We start from the raw sequence: 22,352 nt of genomic DNA on the forward strand, positions 1-22,352 counted from the left end.
TGACAGCACACCCCTCCCCCAGGGAACGCCAGCACAGCCTGTCCCCTCCCCCATACGAGGGAAGCAAAAGTCTTCATCACAGATCAATAAATAAAGCTGTGCTCCCTGATCCCAGGTATCACTGCAAAATGAATAGGAGACCCTCCAGAGCAGTGTTTCCCAAAGTGGGATCCTTGGACCACCTGCTCTATCAGATCCACCCAGCGAGCTTGTTAACTCTGCATATTCCTGACCCTACCCCCATCTGAATCCCCTCTTGGGGCGGGGGGAATATGCATGTTTAATAAGCAACCCAGATAATTCTGGTATATGGTAAATATTAAGAACCACTACACCAATGGAAGAGGTGGCTCAAATACACTTAGATGTGATTATTCCAGATTTGCCCAGAGAAAATAATACATGAGCCTTCTTTCCCATTCCTTGCATGCTATCTTGTCAGCCTTAAACTGGATGTGGGTCTTGGCTCAGAGACCTTCAGGGCACTCTAAGAACATGGGCTTATATCTGGGGTGACTGAGAGAAAATTATCTTAGTGGGGTCTAGGACTCAGCACTGAAGATTACAGGCGGGCAAAGAAGTAGGTTGTGTGGATTGAGGGTAGCACTTCATAATGGGAGAATAAGGGAAGAGAGCAACTTGCCAGTACCTTAGATACTGGGGGTCTGACATGAGCCAGAAGCTTGTATACCTCCCAGTTGTTCATGAAGCTCCTAAAAAAGTACAGAGTGAGAGAGAGAGAGAGAGAGAGAGAGAGAGAGAGAGAGAGAGAGAGAGGGAGAGGAGAGAGGGAGGGAGGGAGAGAGGGGTGGTGTCTCCAGGCCATTCCCCAAGGCCAGCAGCCAAGGGGATCTGGTCTGAAGTTTTGCTCCCAGCGTGAAGTTCCACAGGGCAAACCTCTAAGGACATAACTGGGGCCGAGCAGGGCTTGGGCGGGGCTGCAAAGAGGCCACTAACCCACCAAACACTCCCTGAGCACTCTTCCCCCCTCGCCTAGAGAAACTTATGATCTAGCTGGGTCCACATATAGAAATGACAGACTATGGAAGGCTAAGGCCAGGGAGAGAATCCCTGGGCTGAACTGAGCCACCTGGTCATCTCACAACTAATTCTCAGAAGAAACTGCTGCAGAGACAATAAGAGGAGGAGAAAGCAGAAGCTCCTATGTGGGGTCTGGAGCTATGTCGATTTTGGGCTTCATTCTGGTATCTGATTTCTGTAGCTAGTGAGCTCCTGGTCATTTCCTCACCGGCCTCTCAGCTTCAAGGCTTCATCAAATCTCTTCTCTTCCATGGCCTTGGTCACGTCTTTGGTCTGAGGGAGAAGCACAGCAACAGTCAGACTCTAGCAGCGCTGGATTCCCATCCCACACTGAGACCCTGCTCATCTCTGGGCTTGTGACTGGATCCTGCCCATCCTGTACCCCACCTTTTCTATGCCCCCCAAACTTTCTTAGAAGAAGTATCTTTGTTTTTCCTTAATTTTCTGAGTAATGAGCAGCAAAAGAAAAGGGCTGGTTCTATGCTCTATTTATTCAAAGATGGGCAGAGTGGAGGAGTACACACAGATAAGATAGCATCCTCCTCCATTCCACACCCAGGGCCCCAGCCTCAGAGTAGCCTCTAAACTAATGACTAAATAAAACGATCCTGCAGATAACCAGTTAGGAGGAAAGGCTGATCCCTGCCATGTGCTTCCCAACTACTGCTTTCTGCTCTGCGAGCCACAGCTTCAGCTTGGGACTTTTAGAGATACGGTTCCAGGCAAGGCTGGAGCCTGTCTGGGCTGTAGGTCATTAGGACTCCTAAGTCTCAGAGAGAAGCAGCCAGGAGACGGAGAGCCAGCCCTGAGAATCAACCGGACACCTGAGCTTCCAGCCGCAGCATCTGCCCTGTGGTATCAGAGGAACAATTCCTCCGTAACTAGAGCCACCACTTCCTGAGCACTCAGCATCTTCCAGACCATTTACATGTCTTCTCTCCAGTCCTTATACTCACCCTCGAGGTGAGTGTTTCTTAGTAACCTCATATTGGTTCAGAGAAACATGTTCAAGGGAGAAATCAGAGAGAGGGATAAGCAACCCAGCCAGACCTCAATAGTATTCCCCTGCTTTTAATAAGTTTGGAGAGAGACTGCATGGGTCTCATTACTAGGCAGGATGCAGAGTTTCGCATCTTCTTTAGCGACATCTGGAGGATGGGAAAACTGAGGCTTAGGTAGAGCGGTGACAGCTCCTGCACAAAGCCCATCGTCTGCCTTCCCCGCACGCCTCTCCCTGTGCTGCGCCACCTCTCCACCTGCCCCCGCCCTGGGAGCCTCGGCAGCTCCTCTCTTTCCCCATTAGCTCAGAGACGGGTTGGGGATGGCAGGAAGGCAGGCTGGGGTCAGACTCACCACCTGGACACACTCCATGAGGGGCAGGCGCACAGCCTGGTTACCAGAGAGGCTCACCACACAGGCTGGGGTGTCCGGGGTCCCCTCCAAGAGTGCCATCACTGCTTCCACACCCATCCTGCTGCCCTGCAGGGAGCAAAGACAGTCTGGTTCAAGCCTCCCCATCTAGTCTTGGCCTAGAGAACCTGGGCATTCAAGGCCCTTTCCAAATCACGAGTTGAGTTCCGCATTTAAGGACTGTGGCCAAGAACTCACTGGGCTTTACCTCCTGACCCAGATTTTGTCTAAAGCTTGATGACTCTTCATCCTTTTGCCACCTGAACCCCAAGGATTCTACCTGGTTCCAGAGAAACATATCCACTATAGTAATCAAGGGGATTACTGGGGCTGAATAGTATTCCCTTCCTGATGAAAGTAGGATAAGAGGGTACAAACTGAGTATCTGAGGTTAGATCTTAATACTTTCACTCATGCTCAAAGCTCTAAGATATCAGACCTTAGGGGAACATATCGTTTCCCAACATTTTCTGCAACAAAAGAGAACTCTTGAGCACATGGGAATGGGTCAAGGGCCACTGCAGTCCAGAGTCTGGTAGCAGGGTGGCATGAGCAACGGTTGAAGCCCCTGTGCTGGTGAAGCACTGTCCTGCCGGGAAAGGACAGCAGGTTGAGGGTTCTATGGTGAGGACCCCAGAGCCCCATGACTTACCAGGATTCTGTCAAAGGCCGACGGTGTCCCGCCCCGCTGCACATGCCCCAAGACGGTGACCCGGGTATCATATCCCAGACGCTTGACCACCAGCTGAAGGGATCAAGGGAGGGGCAGAGAGAGATACAGAGTCAAGGACCTAGACCTAAAGTCAAGGTCCCTAAACAAGCAGGGACCTAGATAAACCAAGGATGACTTAGCCTCTTATCTTGTAATGATTCCTAGGTGGGAGGAAACCAGGGGGCAGGAAAGCTGGGGAGGGACATGCAGGACTCAGGGGAGACTCAGAAACCACCAGGCAGTGGGGCCAGGATGGGTAAGGCGTCAAGGCCTCTCTGGCTCCTTTCATACTAACATTTTTGATGTCTTCTGAGCTGATTGGTTTCCCGTTTCTGTCAATCGCACCCTCAGCCACAATGATGATGTTGAGACGAGAACCACGGTTCCTGGTCTGGTCAAGAACAAAGGAAAAAATGGTCAGTGTTATGAAACTGCTGGACAGGAAAGGGATCAGCAGCAGAGCAGGGCGAGGGGTTTCAAAGGGCGAAATAAGGCCGGTACCTCGCTGAGCCGGCGACACAGGTGCTCCTCCCAGTCATCATCTGGCGGACACTCAGGAATAAACACCCAGTCGGCCCCACAGGACAGAGAGGTGACAAGGGCCAGGTATCTGAGACAAGAGCCAGAAGCGTCGCGCCAGGAGCTACGCTCCACCAACAGCCTCTCCCGTTCCTGACAAGGCCTAGTCCCATAGCCACTGAAAGGTCTGAGGAGCCCGTTTCATTCTTGGGGCGAGGGGAAGAGCCCCACTGGTTCCGCTAATCAGCGGGATTCTGTCCCTGAAGAGCCCCTCTATCCATGCTCACCTGCCACAGCGGCTCCCCATCTCAGAGCGCTGTCTGCTTTTTCACACGCGCATGTGTGGGATGTAAGGGAGGCTGGGTGGAGACGGGGAAAGGCAGCCACCCCAAGAGGAGTGTGTACACCTCCAATCTGCCACCACTGGGAGGCCTCCCTGGACTCCCCGGGGAAGAGGAAAGGGCTATTGCCTGGTCCATGGCATAAACGAGTCAAGGTGGGGGATCTTACCCACAGTGCCGGCCCATCACTTCTAACACAAACGTCCTCTGGTGGCTGTAAGAGACAGACATAGGGCTTGCACAGTCCAAGCGGCCCTACGGCCAGGACCAAGCCCCCACCCACACTGAGGCCAAGGAACCTCTCGGCAAGATGCATTTACGCCGTGGGCTTTCTAGCAGGTCTCCTGAGACACTTGGAAGACGCAGGGTAAACACTTTAGCCACAGGGTGTCCCAGGCCTGAGAAAACACCACAGAAAAAGGTGACAGTACTGAGGCTCTGTGCCTGGGAAGGAGGGGGCCTGGGAAGGGAAGGAGCGAAGGGACAAGAATCGGAGGGAGGACTCCACTAACCTTGAATCCTCCAGGACCAACCTGCAGGAGACTGTCACCCGCCCCACCCTCCCGTTCTCCTGCACTGCTTCCCGAGTCCCTGCCCTTCTGAGCAGTGGCGTAATGGCCACTACTATCTCTGTGACACGGTTGGAAAGGTTTGGGGCTCCCTGGATTTGTCTCAGTCTGGAGACAAATCATTTAGACAAATCATTGTTAATCATTTAGGAGACCCCACAGGTATTAAAGACCTCAGAGCGACACATTTGGACAGCGGGTAGATAGTGGCCAGAGGCAAGTCTTATGGCATCTATAGGGCAGTGCAATTCAGTGCTCTAGGGATAATTTTTAGTTAAAAACAATGTTCTGGTCCCAGAAAACTGGTCACTGTAGTCGCCATAGCTCAAGCACTTTCATCTTCTCTAGTCCCCAGCTGGTTGGTCTGTCCCAGCACCACCCTCCCACGCCTCCTCCCACTGGGCCCTCACCTCTGAGCGGTAGTGGTGATGGCATCTACAATCTCTATGATCCGGTGCAGGGCAGAGTCAGTGCCAATGGTCATGTCAGTGCCGCAAAAGTCGTTGTCAATTGAGCCAACCAGACCCACAATGTTCAGGTACCTGGACTTTGCAGCCTCCTCCGCTGTGATCTTACCTGACAAGGGGAAGCAAAGCAGGAGGCACTGGGTGAGGTCCCTGGCATGCTAGGGAGCAGGTGACTGGAGAGGAAAGGGGCTGCAGCCAATGGCAGCTGTTGACAATGGCAGATAAAAGAGGGCAAAGACGGCCCTCTGTGTCTGGGCAACAATTTTCTTCCATGGGAGGGAAAGGCGGGTGTGTGTGCCCATACGCAGAAACCACGCTCACGAGAGCAACGTCTCACCTGATTTCTGGAGGTCGCTCAACAAGTCACTCCACTCAGAGCGGAAGGTGTCGGCCCCGGTGAGGCTGCCGTCACCCCCAATGACGCACAGGTTGGTGATCCCGCGCTTCACCAGGTTGTGGGCAGCTCGGAGCCGGCCCTCTCGTTCCCGAAAGTCCTTGCACCGGGCGCTTCCAATCACCGTGCCTCCCTTTGGGGAAGAGGTGGGAGTCAGCTCCCCAGGTGACGCGGCCAAATTTGGGCTCAACACGCTAAGATTGCCCTATCCCAACGCTGTGATGGGCTGGCATCACCACGTGGCTCCCTAGGAAATCCCCTGACATCCTGAACAGTCACTGGCCCCTTCTTTCGTGTGTGTGTGGTTTTAAAGTTTTATTCTTCATGAAAAGGATGAATGAAGTTCACATGAGTTTCAAATTCCGGAGTCACGAATACTGACGTTTAACTCTGTTGTCTGAGGGTATGTGACTGTACAAGCTTAGCCATTAATAGAAGACATGCGAGTCTTGATTGCCTCAGACACGTTTCTACTTCACCTGCCTAACTCCTCTGACTGCATTCAAGATTGTTCACTTTATCTTAATTTTCAGCTTGGTTTGCATGGGCCTACCCAGAGCTTTCCCTGTTTTTAACCTCCTTGTAGTTCACTGAGTTGGTTTTTGTTTTGCTTTGTTCTGTTTCTGGCCCCTTCTAAAGGAAGGCGAGATGGTGCTGGCTGAAGTATCACAGGGTCATTCCCATGTTCTGCTACACTTCTTAGAAGACTGCTAAGATGGGCCCATTCCACTGAAGGCTTTGTCACTGTGACTGTCCTAAAGAGAATTAGGAATACACACGTATCTGTAGGCTTCTGAAATAATCTCCATCTTTCCCATCTTAGACGTGTAAGAAGCAGCAGCAGTGACTTCAACAGGGACAAGGCACCGCTAATCCTTTCCCCTTTGCGCCTGGGGATCTGTGTGCTAGTGGGAGGAGCCACAAGACCCAGGCATTCACAGGAAAAACTGCTCTGAATATGGAAAGCCCTAAATCCCCAGGAGCTTGTAGACACCCCAAGAGAGGAAAGTACACTTAGGGTTTTCACAAATCATATGAACTCCTGGCATCCATGACTTCAGGGGTATTGATGGAGAATCCTGGCTCATTCTCAGACCGCTTTATGAAGGCACCATTGCCTGTATAAAACCTTCACAAAGTGCTGCTCATTAAATTTCTTCCCATGGATTTTTTTTTAGGGGATTGAGGTAAAGAATGAGGATACAAATGTAATGTGCAGATTTTTCAGTAAATCAGAAGATGAGTATAGAATGACGTAGAGAAAGTAGCAAAAAGGGCTGTGGATACATCTTAGATTCATCTTAGATTCTTCTTAGATTCTTCTAAGAAATCATCTTAGATTCTTCTTTAAACTCTAAAACGCTCTCTCGGTTCCTTCCTTCCTTAAAAGGTCTGGTATCAGGTCACCTCATCGCCATCACATGAGGACTGGCAAACTTCAGCTCTACTCTGGCTCTGGCTCCAGTCCTCTGGTGAGGTTATTTTCAGGGCCTGACCTTCCCTGTGAGTAGGACCTGTTATGTGCCAGTTCCTCAAGTCTTGCCTCTGACCTTTCTATAAAGATCAAAGTGTCCTGTGATCACACCCCCAATCCTCATCCCGCCCCAGGAAACCAGGGTGATGTTTTCAAATGTAAAGAGTAAAGGACAAACATAGCCCCTCTCTGGTCACAGAATCCCTTCTTATCAAACCGCATGGCAGGGAATTCAGGAAACCACGAGCCCCAATCCAAGTAGGGGTGAGACAAGAACAGGACAAACACGGGACAGGAATCCTCTGGAACATACCAGCTGAAGCATCATCGAAACACTCTCCCAGGTGGCTTCCCTGATGTTATCTCCACCATCCACCAGGCCTTGATAACCCTGTGGGGTACATTACACCCATTCAGCCTCTGTTAGGCTTCCCCCAAACCCCCAGGATTAAGACCAAGTCCCTGGGAAGAGGTTCTCTGAGAATCAAGTCACCCATTCCGCCTCCCATTACTGACGCCTGGGTGCTCCTGAGAATAACACAGTCCAAGGAAGGAGACGTCAGCTTTTTCAATACCCTCTTCTAGTTTCTCTCATTCTCTAAACATCAGAATGCTCTTCCTAATATTTGATCTTGATTCCTCTTATTTTTGGTTCATCCCATTTCCTCCCAGGGGAACTAGATGACAGATGGTTTTGATAACCAAAAATGGAGGAAGAAAAGAAGGGTACGTTGGAAGGAGAAAGGGAGATAAATGTGACTTGAAAAGATAAGAGACTATAACGTTTGAGAGAAGAAAGGCAGACAGACCTTATGGAAAGAAGAGTGGATAAAGGATGAGAGGAAAAGGAGAGGAGGGAACCAAAGAGGACTTAGAACCTCAGAAAGTAAGGCAAACTGCAGAAACACAGTGGGACTCTAGGGCTCTGTCCCTCCTAGGGCTCTGTCTCTGGATGTATTGAATTTGCTGTGAAATACTAATGCATTTCACCTTCTCTTGGGGGAAGTAAAGGGAGGACAGAGCTACTTCTTACTTTAAATCAAATAGGCAACACGAGGACCCAGCCTGCAGATCCCTGGGACCCACCGTCATTACTGGAGCCCCGAGTGGGGAGGGGTGACTTGTGAAGACAGGGAACCAAGACTAACCAGACACAGCAACGTAACTGGGAGGTAAGGAAAGAGGGTGGGGAGGGGGAGGAGAAACCAGAGAAAGAATAATGGGGAGCAGAGCAGAGAACCAACCTCATGGACAAAGAAGACACGGGCACCAGTATAGATGCCAACTCGAACCACAGCCCTGACAGCAGCATTCATACCTGCAAGGAGGAAAGTGTCAGAGAGAGGTTATCCTAAGAAACGCAGCCCTGGACTCTAGGATCTGAGACAGTCCTTTTCTAAGGCTTTTCTCTGAATCTAGAATCCTCTCATCCAATTCTTCTGGCCTCACCACTAAAGCTGAATTACTTCATTCAATGTTAATATAGCACAAGTTACCTCCATTCCTCTCCCCTCCCCCCCCAAACCCCATCTTTCCTAAGACCTTTCCTTGCCAGGGCAATCTGGGGGATAATAATCCTGAATGCTTATTGTGGGGCTAGATGCTGCTAGATGCTTGTCGATCGCCAACTCATTTAATCCTATCCACAGCTCTGGAGTTGCCTCCATTCTACAGATTTGGAAACTGAAGTTCAAAGAGGTCGAGGTCACAGAGCTGGGACGAGCTCAGCTTTTAATCCAAATCCTAAATGTCTCAACCAACACTGCTGACCTCCATGCTAATCCCAATGTCTGTACGAGGCTTTTCCTTGCCTTCTGCATTGAATCTAGGTATCCAGCTTGTATAGGCTTTTCAGGACAAAGACATGGCTCTCTGGGCTCAGTGACCTGACCATTCACAAGCTGTTCTTGAGCACAACAATTACTGGCCGGCGGATTCCCCCAGTCTCCACACACACACACAGCTTTTTAGTGTCATTGAGTTGGTGTATGTTCCAGTGTGCACCACACACTGAGATTCTCTGGCTCCCAAACTACCAGAAGAGGTTGTGACCGAGTGTGCAGACAGAATTTGTGGAGACTCTATGCTCTCCTTCTCCCGCACTGATCTTCTCCTGTGACCCTGTGTGTAACATGTGTATGAGGAACTTACAAATCACACTGCCAATTATTCTGTTTCCACTGGGAGAAACAATTAGGGATGAAACAGAGAGGAGAGCCTTTCCTCCTTTTCCCATGTGAGTACCATCCTTCTCCTAGTAGCTACTCAATGACAAGAACTCTCTCCCAAGAGTATGGGGAGGAGCTGACCTGTCTCAACACACAACACATGGTTGTGAAGACCTCCACAGTAGAAACGATGCCACTGCTTACTGTGCTCAGCACAGCCTCACTGGTGAGACGTTCCTGGGTCTTGATCCTGGCAACCCTGTCTTACCTTGTAATGTGAGGAGGCGATGCTGCGATGGATCAGCTTCCTGTGAACCACTTTAATCACCCTCCCTCAGATACCCCTGTATACATTACACATTTTTTGTTTCAATCTAAAATCTATTCATAGGGTCCTTAACCCTGCCTGGGGAAATATCATATACCAGTGAGCACTAGAGAAGTCAGTAACTGGAAAAGTCTGCAGCAGCAGACTAAAATCCATGACAAACTACTGCATTATCCAAAGCTATCTGGAATGGAATAGAATCAAAAAGACCAGAATGTCTGTTTGGGGGGTTGGTTTGCTTGCAGGCTGACAAAGGTTGGTATTACATGGCGACAAGCTCCAAATTAAATTGAAGGTTCATTCACTTACTGAACAAATATTTATTAAATACCTCTCATGCTCCTGACACTATGTAGGCACTGGGTATGCATCACGGAATGATAGAGAGTCTGGGGATACAAAGATAAAGGACTCAGGAATGGTCCTCAAGACTTGGGAAGAATTATAGTGTTATTCCAAATTGGATCCATATGGAGGGGATTTGTACAAAGTGCAGGGGGGACAAGGAAAAGGAACATCTACGCTGCCAGGAGGAAGCCGGGGAAGGTGATACAGGAAACACAGCATTTGTCCTGAGGCCTAAAGGATAATTTCCTTTCAAATCTTTTTGCTAGGTGGATGAATTTGGGGAGCGTGTTATAGACAGGAGGAATAGCACAAATAAAGGTTGAGGGTCAAGAAATAACCTTAGGAAATTCAGTATTCTAAAGAATGAAATGTAAAATGATGGCGAGATGAAGCTACACAGATGGGCAGGCATCTGTGTGCCCAGCGAGGAAGTCTGGCTTTTATTCTGAAGGCCAGGGCTTGACTGGGGATCCATGGGTGATAGTTTCAGGGAATCCATGAACCCCATGAAACTATATGAAAATCTTTGTGGGCACAGGCATTTCTTTTGGGAGAAGGTCCACAACTTTCATTTGATTCTTTTTTTTTTTTTTTTTTTGGCTGCACCGCATGGCATGCGGGATCCTAGTTCCCCGCCGGACCTGGGATCAAACCTGCAGCCCCTTCAGTAGAAGTATGGAGTCTTAACCACTGGCCACCAGGGAAGTCCCTCACTTGATTCTTAAAGGGGTCTGTAACCTTAAAAAAAATTTGCAAGCAACAGAGAATCTTTGAAGAACTTTGAGAGCGGTGGGACATGATGAGATTTAGGTATCAGAAAGATCACTCTGGCAGCAATGTGAAAGACAGAATGAAAGAGGTGACACTAGGGTTAGATGGCAGCCTAGACAAAAACAATGAGGGCCTAGACTGGGAGAGTGGCATTTAGGACAAAACAGAGATACTGGACAAGAGGTGCCTAGGAAACAGAAGCAACAGGACTTCCATCTAATCGGCCATGTGATTAGATTTCAAGGTGTTGGAGAGGAAGGAGGAGATGTCCCGTGACTGGCTTAGGCCACGGGGAAAACGGTGGTGCAGTTAACTGAGCAGAGGCAGCTTTTGGTTCGGGAAGGTAGGGGTGGGGGTGATATTTATATTTGGATCTGTTGAGTTTGAAGTTCTTGTGGAACATCGATGTGGACTTGGAAGAGACTGTCTCAAGAAAATATGTAAAATTAGAAGGGAAAAGGGCAAGGAATGGAACCCTGAGGAAAACCAACATTGAAGGAATGGGCAGAGAAAGAGGAGTTCCATGATGAAAACTAACACTAACACTAACTAACACTAAACTAAAACTAAAACTAACATGATGAAAACTAACAGGGGTTCCATGATGAAAATTAACTAGCAAGAAAGGCAAGAGGAGAACCAGGACTTAGCAATGTCTTGGAAGCCAAAGGAGACAGTTTCAAGAAGTGGGAACATTGCCAAATGCATCTGATAATTGATCTAAGGTGAGGACGAGAAGGTTGGGCTTGCCAACAAGAGGTCATTGGTGAGCAATGATGTCAAAACTTACCTCATACAGAGTGACGTAAGTCAGAAAGAGAAAAACAGATACTGTATGCTAACACATATATATGGAATCTTAGAAAAGAAAAAAAGAAGGTTCTGAAGAACCTAGGGTCAGGACAGGAATAAAGACGCAGACATAGAGAATGGACTTGAGGACACAGGGAGGGGGAAGGGTAAGCTGGGACGAAGTGAAGAGAGTGGCATGGACATATATACACTACTAAACGTAAAATAGATAGCTAGTGGGAAGCAGCCACATAGCACAGGGAGATCAGCTCCGTGCTTTGTGATGACCTAGCGGGGTGGGATAGGGAGGATGGGAGGGAGACGCAAGAGGGAGGGGATATGGGGATATATGTATATGTATAGCTGATTCACTTTGTTATAAAGCAGAAACTAACACACCATTGTAAAGCAATTATACTCCAATAAAGATGTTAAAAAAAAAAAAGAAAACTTACTTATGACATCACTAAGGCAAAGCCCCATGAAGTCTAGAAGTCTAATTGAAGGACTTAAACGAATCAAAACAAAAATCTGTAAAGGAAGGGGGCTTCTCAGAAGCTTTAGGAAAAGCCTGTGTGTATGAAAAGGTTAGAGTCAACACAAAGCCATCAGTGCTTTAGGGAAGATGAATAAACTCAAAAAGATCAGAACAGATACGAAACTATTGTTTGTTTATTTATTTTCTAGACTTTCACAAGGCCTATGGAATTCTCTTTCGGATACCTGGAGTCCCGGAGTATATATCTGTAATCTTAAAAAGTAAGGAAAAAACCTTCTGAAACATATAGGCTGGAATGCTGTTTCCTGCTCTGGATGTGAGCAAGAGTAGGGGAGAAAACATTTAAGGAAAACAAATCACTTAAAAGGTTTTAAGTGTAAAGCAAACAACAGATGGTGGACAGGAAATATCCAAATCCATTGGGCAGAAGAGAAATCCCATAAGAAGATTCTCTTTTCTCCTCCCTCTGCCTTCTCACTTCAACCGTATCAACCTCCAGAGGTCATCCTTCCTGCCTCTGAATTGGATATCTGAGTGTTTCCCTAGAAATCAAGTTTTAGGACCCCTTTTGTGCCTCTGTGCCTGTGTCTCAAACCCCTAGTTCCCTAGAAATCACAGACTGGGCTGTATAGACAGCTTACACTAGAAAGTCCCAGCAATTCTTTTTTTTTTTTTTTTTTTTTTTTTTTTTGCAGTTCGCGGGCCTCTCACTGTTGTGGCCTCTCCTGCTGCGGAGCACAGGCTCCGGACGCGCAGGCTCAGTGGCCATGGCTCACGGGCCCAGCCACTCCGCGGCATGTGGGATCTTCCCGGACCGGGGCACGAACCCGTGTCCCCTGCATCGGGAGGCGGACCCCCAACCACTGCGCCACCAGGGAAGCCCCCCCAGGAATTCTTTGGGCTCTCCTACTTAACATCACTGGCCTCTTCTGGTCCCAGGCCAGTCTTTGGCTGCTCCATGTTGCCCTAAATAACCCTCTATGAGCAGCTGTCTGACTTATTAGAAGCAAGATGAAGGATAAGATTACAGGCACCATCCAGTGGGTACTCTGGGTACAGCCAGGAGGGGCTCTGGAGAGCATCAGACGCACATACTTTGGAGTCTCCAATTACAGCCTGTTGGGAAGAGGCTTTAGGGAGAACTAGGGGTGATGGGCCTCTATGACATGAGATAGAAGAAGAAACAATGTATGACTTGGTCACTACCTTTTTGCTGAAAAGTTTCTTTCTACCCTCACTGAACATTAAATAAGAAATAAAGGACATGAGGAGCAAATGTTTGTTAGATGTGAATTATACTTTCTGATGGACATGCAATTAAAAATTGTAAATCCTACAACAGCAATCCAGAGAGGGAATAGAATCCTCCTCCTATGAACCTTTAAAAATAGGATAAACATGCATTTGGAATGGACTGCCTGTCTGGAGACAGAGGGATAGAGTAGATGACTGCGGTCCTCTCCAGCAGAATATGCCGGTTTCATAAGGCCAAATGTAGCATGGTTTTAAGAGGACTGGACCACTTCTGGGCTGGAAAGGGAGTTAGGATTTGGTATCTAATCAGCCCAGTTTCTGAGTTCAGGATGTCTGATTCCTGGCCACTCTTCTACTTTAAGAGGTTACTAGCCTTGCTAAGTTCAGGGAATGACAGAGCTGAGGCCCCTCTTGATCTTACAGAGCCCAAACTCACTTTCCCATGTGTCCCACAGCCTCTAGGGAAAAACCTTTCTGTGCCCTTTCCCTATGAGAACTAGGGCCCCTCAAACCCATCTCCAGGAAGGTCACTTATGCATTTGAGCTGCTCTCTCAGTTGGGACCTCTCAGCCCTACTTTGAGTTTTCTGTTTTGCTTCCTTCCTCCCTAGAATTCCATCCTCTACCGCTCTCAGTCCCTACTGACATGCACCTGTGATGTTATGGGGATTCACAGTGGGGTGTTTCCCTGGGTACACTGTGCCTGTCACAGAATCCCATAGGCGTCAGTCCAGTTGGGCCCTCCAGAAATGAGCTTATCAATAGCCCCTGCCTCCACAGAAGACGATCCTTCCCTTAAAGTGGGTGATGGGCATCTCTAGAATAAGAGGGTCTCTCTGCTCAGGATCAGAAGCTGAGAGGGCTCTGCTGCTCTTGGACCCACACTAAATCTTAGACCTTTTTTTTTTTTTTAGCCTCTTTCCCTTTCCAGGAAGCTCTACTTTTTCATAAATGCAGAACTCTGTGTGCTCCATCTGGAGTTTTTAGCAGGCTCTCACTTCCCCTAACCTGACAATCCAATTCCACAGGCCATCCTACCAAGGCTTTAGGATCAACACTCAGAGTTCCTGTTGAAGAACTCATTATTGGCATGGGATTCTTTGCAGGAGAGGAGAGAGAAGCAACAGAAGCCAGGGCAGCAGTGTCTACAGCCTCAAGGAGGGCTCTGCATTCCTAACCTGGCTCCTATTCCTAAACTCAGGCCTCTGTGCCCTCCTTCCTGTTTCCTCATTAGAGCGTTCTCCTGTTCATAATACATATCACAGTTATAAACATTAGTTTAAAATATACTTAAAGTCTCGCTTAACTAATATACTAATAAGAAGGATCATAAGAGCAAAGATGGTGTGTGACTTTTCCACTGATGTAGCCTTAGTGCCTACCATCCTGTTTGGCACACAGCAGATGCTCAACAATTCACTTTTTATTTAATTAGTAATGCATTTATTGCATCATGTACTATTCTAAGCACTTTACTTAAATGAAGAGTTCAGTTTCTTGAAATCTATCTTTTTCATGAACTTTTCCCTGGTTAATCCAACCAACGCCTATCATTTCATTACGTAAGTGGATTCTACTTGGTTAAGACACACTTGATTATTTTTATTTATGTGCCTTACGTAAGAATTCTAGTAATGTATGATATCTTTCCTCATTAAAGTTCCCGAAGGAAATCAACTTCTCCACAACACACAGGACAGGGCACTATACAAAGTGGGTGCTTGACACAAAGTCTAGGAAAGCCTAGGGAGAGTGGAGCAGAGGGAAGGGGAGGCTAGCTGAGATCCCCTTCTTTCTCTCTTTTTCTCATCACAGTCTCCATGTCCTAGTATCCCTTTCAAAGAAATTCTGCCTCTCTTCAACACATCACAAATTACGATATACAAGAACGTACATCAAAGCGGGGAAAACAGTAAAAATAAATAAATAATAAATTGAGAAAAAAAACACCACATCCCCTATCTGCCACTTCATCTTTCCATATACCTGATATTTCTGACTCCTAGGTTTCTTGGACTCAACCCAGAGACGGTTCTCTCTGGCTTTGCTTTCTGCCCCACCCCCTTGGATATGTACTGATTAACTGCTGCTGTTCCATCTGTTCAAGGGTTAAAGGAATGGAAGGGGAAGAAAGGCCAGAGAATGACAGAATGACGCAGAAGTGTGCCTAGTAGAAGGAACTGTGCTGTAAGAGTGAGGCACCTAACCCTGGACAGTGCAGGAGCTCTGCAGACATCAGAACTGGTACCTGAAGATTCACTAGGGCCCACCAAATACCAATGCCAAATCTCCTCCTTTCCCCATCATTTCCAACGTACTTGAAGTGAATCCACCTACCGCCCCCTCAACAATTTTATCTCTTTAGTCTATTTCTTTCCAATGTTGCTTGAGAAAACACCAGTTTTCTAGGTACCAAAGGACCAAATGGTCCCAAATCTTCAGAGAAACTTGGAAAGATGATTTATGGAGACTTAAGTAAATAAAAGTGGAGCAAATGAAATCCAAAAGCACTTGTGGACTTAGACCTGACAGAGTTTTAGGGAAGCCCAAGGTTCCAGTGTGAATCTACAGCAGGAGGATCTTCAGGAGGATAGTTCTGTTCTACAGGCTAGGGAAGTGAGGAAACTCAAGGCAGCCTCCAAGCCACGGCTTTCGTCTCCCCCCAAGCTGGGCCCTCCTCCTTACCTTGGGCATCGCCACCGGAGGTTAACACGGCGATGGCTTTGCCAGCCCCCAGGGTTTTGGCTGCATGGTGCTCTTCATGGGTCATGATCCACTCTAGAATTCAAGAGAATGGCCAGTTAAGACACAGCGGGATCAAGGTGCTATGAGCTCAGGGGATGATGGCTCTGTTAGACTGGCTACAGCCACCTCAGTCAGGCTCTCCCGCTGCACTGAGTCTGAGCTTTGCAGCCTGGGATCTTTGGACTTCCTCCAGAAGAGAGCCACACCCCACAGAGTGACAAGCTGAAATGTCACAGAAATCAAGCCCAAGACTGCAAAAGTACTCGCTAATCCCTCCCACCCCAATTGGAGCCTATTTGGAGAATGAGCTAAGGTCAAGGAGAAGGGTGGGTAACTGAACAGAAATGAGAAAGGAAAAAGTTAAGTTAGCCTCAAAGATTCCTCCCTTTTAATGAAGGGAAGGGCTGTTGCAGCGGATAGGGATCAGATGAGGCTTGGGGCACTGAAAACTAGCAAAGTGGAAGCAGAAAAGCAAGGGCAGGGTGGGTTATGGTGAAGATTAGGGTCGGGTGTGATGGAATTGGGCTAAGCTAGAACAGGAGTTTGAGGTATAGAGGCACAGTGGAGCTCGGGCAAAATTATGGTTCAGGCTCAGGAATGGTTAGGGGCTTTCTCTGGCTTTTCCCATCCCTCTCAGGGTCTCTGCCTCCTAAGCATCTCTTGATCCTTTATCTTCAGGCCTTGTTCCTCACACTAAATACTATCAAATGGGAAGAGTAACACAAAATCACTGCCACATATACACAGATATGTACACGTGACATGTGAACACCTTCATATTTTTGTCTTTAGGGCTTCTCTCTCTCAAAGGAAAACAAAAGACCTACTTTTGTGTCCATAAAAATGCCAATGGAATCATCACTCTCCCAGTTATCTGGGCTAAAATCTGTTATTTTTAAAATTTATCTCCTCTTTACTCTCAGAATCAAAACGGTTACCAAACCCTATTATTCTTCCTTCTTATTATCTTCCCTTATCCTTCTCTTCCTTTCTGTCCTCACTGCCTCTTTCCACCTGAATTGCTTATTACAATAGCTGGTCTCCCTCTGCTTGTGCTTCCCTTCTCCACTCTATTTGAGACACAAAATAAACCTCCATGGGAAGGTCATAGGCCCCTGAGGCCTCGGTGGAGGGAGGATTCATTCACACCAACAGGAGCTGATGACCTTTAAATACAGCTCATGTTTCTGCTGTGAACCCAGGGCAATCAGGGTAGCTGCTGATAAAGACATAGGTCACATCCACATACAGATCCACACACATGCCAATAAAATACATGCAATGAGACACTCATGAAGAAAAACATACAGAAACACACATAGTGCTGTTAACAAACACAGATTCACAGACATGCTACATATAATCAGTGCTGACAGATAAACCCAAACTTTTTGGGTCGGCATTCAAACTTCCATGATCTAACTCTTGCCTAGAGTTTCAACCTTTGCTCCCATGAATTCTCTGCTCCGTTATCACCTGAACATTTCTTTGTTCCTCCCCACTTTTGTGCCTGTGCACACTGCATCACTTGTCCGGAAGGCCACCCTGGTTCTTTCCACAGATCAATATCCTACTCCATTATTTAAGGCCCGTCCTAGTCACATCCCTGTTAAACCTATTAAGCCCTCACTGATTACCACAGGTCAAGGAGGGCTTCTTTCTGGACCTCCTCTAATCACATACTGTCTGAAACCAGATCATTCACTTAGCACTTAATTACTACTTTATGTGATAGTTTAATTGCTTCTTACTTACTGGAAAGGTTGGACTAGATAAGGAGTCAGCAAACTGCAGCCCATGGGCCAAATCAAGCCCTTCTAATGTTTTTGTATGGCAGCAAACTAAGAAAAGTCTTTACATTTTAAGTGGTGGAAAAAACAATTCCATGACATGTGAAAATTATATGAAATCCAGATTTCAGTGCTCATACCACTCACATTCTTTTGCATATTATCTATGGCTGCTTTTGTGCAGAAGAGATTATTGTGACAGAGACCTGATAGCCTGCAAAGCCTAAAACATTTACTATCTGGCCTTTAACAGAAAAAGTTTGCAGACACCTGGACTAATGATTGCTAAAGTCATTTCCCCAACTAGACTGAAAACTCCTTGGGGGGGGGTGCGGGTGGATCATGTTCATTTTTTAAACTCTCCCACGGCCTACCAAAGCCTAAAGAAGTCTATGCACATAAGAACAGGAGTTCAATAAACTCTTATCGAAAGCACTAGTGAACTGACAAACAACAGGAAATGCACACAAATATAGAAAAATTTTAAAATATGCTTGGATACAGATGTACTTCTATATTCCCTTACTTCTAACACATACAGATACAAATAGGACCTAAGAAAGAAGATAGTGACAAACAGTGAGAGGAATACAAACACACATAGATAGAAACACTCTCCTATTTAACCAGAGTGTTCCTGTGCAAATTTCTGCAGTTCTCAAAAAAAAGAAAGACTAAGTGGTTGCAAATAGGAAGGCAAAATTTTGGAAAGAAGAGAACAAAACATGTGAGTACTATGCTGATCCCTTTTTCCCTGAGTTTTTTTCTTCTCAGCCACTCTGGGAGCTCATCACTGGCAGAAACCCATACAGGGATCTTCCACCCACAGAGGCTTCAGTGAGGGAGAGAATTCATCATAAACGGGGAAGGTTAGGAGTCCGGACCGGCAAAATACAGCTCAAATTCTTCTTCTGCACCTCTATGTTATAGAAGCACCAGTCACAGATATGCAAGCAGATTCATGAATAAACAGATCAACAGTGACACACGTAGAAACAGATATGTTAAAACCTATATATAAAATCACAGGTGCGGAGATAAGCACGCGGGAGGGAGAAATACTGGAGTGGCAGCATTCTAGGTGCACTGATTTGAACTGGACGAGTGCCAGGGTAGGAGTCGGGCGGCCGAGGGCCACTAGGTCCGAATACCACCCACCCATCCGTGATTTCCAGGCAAAGGGGCAGTGCGTGCAAGCCGAGCGAAGGGGCTAGGATTCTTCACCCATCCCCCGCCTCAGCTCCTTCTTCTGATGCTATGCCACCTCTTTTTTTCCCTTCTGCTCCTTTCTGTTCTCCCCACCGCCTCCTCCCAGCACGTTCATTCCCACCTCGCTCTCAGCTTTCCCCCTCGCTCTTTACCCAAGGGCCCCTCTTGCCTTACAGTCTTAGCTCTCCTCCGCCCGGTCTTCCTTGCAGATTGTCCTTGGGGAAGGGGGGAGGGGAGCTTGGCGAACACGGGGAGGAGCCAGGTGGAGGCAACAGGGGAGGGAAAAGAGGAGAGCCTTTCCAGCCTCCACTAAGCTGATGCTGGCCCGGAGGCTCCGCCTCCTCCTGGTCGCTTTTCTCCTCCCCTTCCCCCTCCCGCTAAGAACACAGCTCAAATGTGACACCGGCTTAGTCTCTTCACTCCGCAGAGGGTTCTGGAGTCCCCGCATCTAACTCGGGAGCCATCAGCTCCTGTGTACAGTGGGAATCAGAATTTATTTAGTTGCTTCCCTTGTTGTCATCAGAGACACTTTTTTTCCGAGCGGGGGCTGCCTGAGACTCCTTGCATTCAAACATCCTCCGCAGCCAATAATAAGCCTCCCTCTCTGGCCCTATCCATTGTCTCCCACCTCTATCACTCTTTGAACAAACATTTATTGCAAGTCTGTGTGCCAGGTTTTGTATTAGGTTCTGAGAGATGAAAAGACAAGTGAAACAGAATCCCTGCCCTTGAGGAACATTGATCACTGGTATTTTCTATGGAGGGACCTCAAAAACTCCTTTTACATTTACGTACCTTTCTCAGAGAAAATACGGAGAAGCTACCTAGGAATGAGAGTACTAAGAGGCAAGACCCCTGCCTTGATAGCCTCATTCTGAAGACTGCACTAGAAGCGGGTGCAGGATTCTGATAGTGAACCAAGCATATCTGTTGGGCTACAAAGCAAACAGAATCCATTCTGGGAACATAGGTCCAATACTACCACAGCAAGAGGTGCAACCTTTACTTAGATCCTCTTTACTCTTTCCACTGCTCCACCCATGCCTTGTTTCAATGCCTCTCCACAGTCATCTCTCATCTCCTTGCTGTTTCTACTGCCCTTCCTCTTGCTTTCTTTCGTCTCTGCACCTGCACATTCTACAAACAATAAGAATGCAAGTGACTAGGAGATAAAACCATGTGACTACACAAAATTAACTTTTGTACTGCAAATGATACCATCAAGAAAGTGAAAAGACGGGGCTTCCCTGGTGGCGCAGTGGTTAAGAATCTGCCTGCCAATGCAGGGGACATGGGTTTGAGCCCTGGTCCGGGAAGATCCCACATGCCGCGGAGCAACTAAGCCCGTGCGCCACAACAACTGAAGCCTGCGCGCCTAGAGCCCGTGCTCCACAACAAGAGAAGCTACCGCAATGAGAAGGCCGCACACCGCAACGAAGAGTAGCCCCCGCTCTCTGCAACTAGAGAAAGCCCACGCGCAGCAAAGAAAACCCAACACAGCCAAAAATAAAAACAAACAAATAAATAAATTTATTTTTAAAAAAAAGAAAGTGAAAAGACAACCCATGGAATGGGAGAAAATATTTGCAAATCATATATCTGATAAAGGACCAGGTATCGAGAATATGTAACTCTGGCAACCCAACAATAAAAAGATAACCGAATTTAAAAATGGACAAAAGATCTGAACAGATACCTCACCAAAGAAGACAGAAGATGGCAAATAAGCATATAAAATGATGCTCAACATCATATATCATTAGGAACCACAAATTAAAACAGAGACACCACTACAATCTATTAGAATGAAAAAAAAAACTGACAATACCAAATACTGACAAGAATGTGGAGCAACAAAGAACTCTCATTCTTTGTTGGTGCAAATGCAAAATGGTACAGTCACTTTAAAAGATAGTTTTGCAGTTTCTTACAAAGCTAAATATAGTATTACCATATGATCCAGCAATCACACTCCTAAATATTTACACAAATGAGTTGAAAACTATATCCATACAAAAACCTGCACATGAGTGTTTACAGCAGCTTTCATAAGTGCCAGAAACTGGAAGCGACCAAAATGCCCCTCAAAAGGTGAATGGATAATCAAACTGTGGTACATCCATACTGTGGAATATTGCAATTAAAAAAAAAAAATGACCCGTCAAGCCAAGAAAAGACATGGAGGAAGCTTAAATACAAACTTAGTGAAATAAGCCAGTCTGAAAAGGCTACGTATGTATGATTCCAACTATATGACATTCTGGAAAAAGTGAAACTATAAAGACAGTGAAAAGATCAATGGTTGCCAAGGGCTTGGAGTAGAGATGGAGCAACAGATAGGCAGAACACAAGGGATTTTTAGGGCAGTGAAACGATTCTGTGTGATGCTCTAATGGAGGATACATGACATTATGTATCTGGCAAAAGTTACAGAACTGTACCAACACAAAGAGTAAACCCTAGTGTAAACTATGGACTTTAATCAATTATAATGTATCAATATTGGTTCAACAATTGTAACAAATATGCCACACCACTGCAAGATGTTAATAATAGGGGAAACCGAGGAGAAAACAGAGAGGATATATGGAAACTCTCTGTGCAATCTGCTCAATTTTCTGTAAGCCTAAAACTTCTCTAACAAATAAAGTCTATTAATTTCAAAAATATATTCTGTTCAATGAAATATCAAATAAAATTGTGATATTAAAAAAATGGGCAACGGTTTGAATAGACATTTATCTAAAGAAAATATACAAATAACCAATAAGTACATAAAAGGCACTTTCTTTTTTTGAAGATTATTATTAATTCAATTTCTTTAATACATATAGGCATATTCAAATCATCTGTTTCTCCTTGTGTGAATTTTGGCAGATTGTGTCTTTCAAGGGATTGGTCTTTTCCATCTAGGTTATCAAATTTGTAGGCATAGAGTTGTTCATAGTATTCCTGTATTATACTTTTAATTTCCATGGGATCTGTAGTGATGTCCCTGCTTTCATTTTGGGTATTAGTAATCTGTGTCCTCTTTCTTTTCTTCTTAGTTACCCTAGCTAGGGATTTATTAACGTTATTGATCTTTTCAAAGAACCAGCTTTTGGTTTCATTAATTTTCTCTGTTGATTTCTTGTTTTCAATTTTATTGACTTCTGCTCTAATTCTTTTGGGTTTTTTTTCCTGCTTACTTTGGATTTAATTTACTCTTCACCTATAGTTTCCCAAGATGGAAACATAGGGAACTATAAGAGATTTAGATCATCTTCTTTTCTGATATATATATCCAAGGCTATAAATTTCCCTCTAAGCACTGCTTTCTCTGTATCCAACAAATTTTAATAAGTTGTGTTTTTCATTTAGTTCAAAATATATTTAAATTCCCTTGAGATTTTTTCTTTGACTCATGCGTTATTTAGAAGGATGTTGTTTAATCTCCAAGTATTGGGGGATTTTCCAGTTATCTTTCTGTTATTGATTTCTAGTTTAGTTCCACTGTGGTCTGAAACCAGCCATTGTATAATT

The 22,352-nt window shown here is 46.1% G+C and overlaps 1 protein-coding gene across 6 annotated transcripts in view; it reads right to left on the minus strand.

Annotated features, from left to right (window-relative positions):
* Window positions 1-22,352, minus strand: part of PFKM (phosphofructokinase, muscle) — a 42,698-nt gene that overhangs the window by 6,522 nt on the left and 13,824 nt on the right. For 3 of the 6 annotated variants that reach the window (XM_073788759.1, XM_033866846.2, XM_033866850.2), the window contains 12 exons: window positions 15,772-15,864; window positions 8,172-8,245; window positions 7,241-7,318; window positions 5,397-5,586; window positions 5,003-5,168; window positions 4,193-4,237; window positions 3,665-3,773; window positions 3,459-3,554; window positions 3,104-3,196; window positions 2,395-2,520; window positions 1,250-1,314; window positions 650-713 (listed from right to left, as the gene is read on the minus strand). In XM_073788759.1, the coding sequence (XP_073644860.1) occupies window positions 650-713; window positions 1,250-1,314; window positions 2,395-2,520; window positions 3,104-3,196; window positions 3,459-3,554; window positions 3,665-3,773; window positions 4,193-4,237; window positions 5,003-5,168; window positions 5,397-5,586; window positions 7,241-7,318; window positions 8,172-8,245; window positions 15,772-15,856 (1,191 nt within the window). In that variant the 5' untranslated portion in view covers window positions 15,857-15,864. Of the gene's footprint in view, window positions 1-649; window positions 714-1,249; window positions 1,315-2,394; window positions 2,521-3,103; window positions 3,197-3,458; window positions 3,555-3,664; window positions 3,774-4,192; window positions 4,238-5,002; window positions 5,169-5,396; window positions 5,587-7,240; window positions 7,319-8,171; window positions 8,246-15,771; window positions 15,865-18,999; window positions 19,119-22,352 lie in introns of those variants that run through there. The other 3 variants (XM_033866849.2, XM_073788760.1, XM_073788758.1) reach the window with 3 other exon arrangements.

This window comes from Tursiops truncatus, chromosome 11 (assembly GCF_011762595.2).
Source record: "Tursiops truncatus isolate mTurTru1 chromosome 11, mTurTru1.mat.Y, whole genome shotgun sequence".
Taxonomy (NCBI): Eukaryota; Metazoa; Chordata; class Mammalia; order Artiodactyla; family Delphinidae; genus Tursiops; species Tursiops truncatus.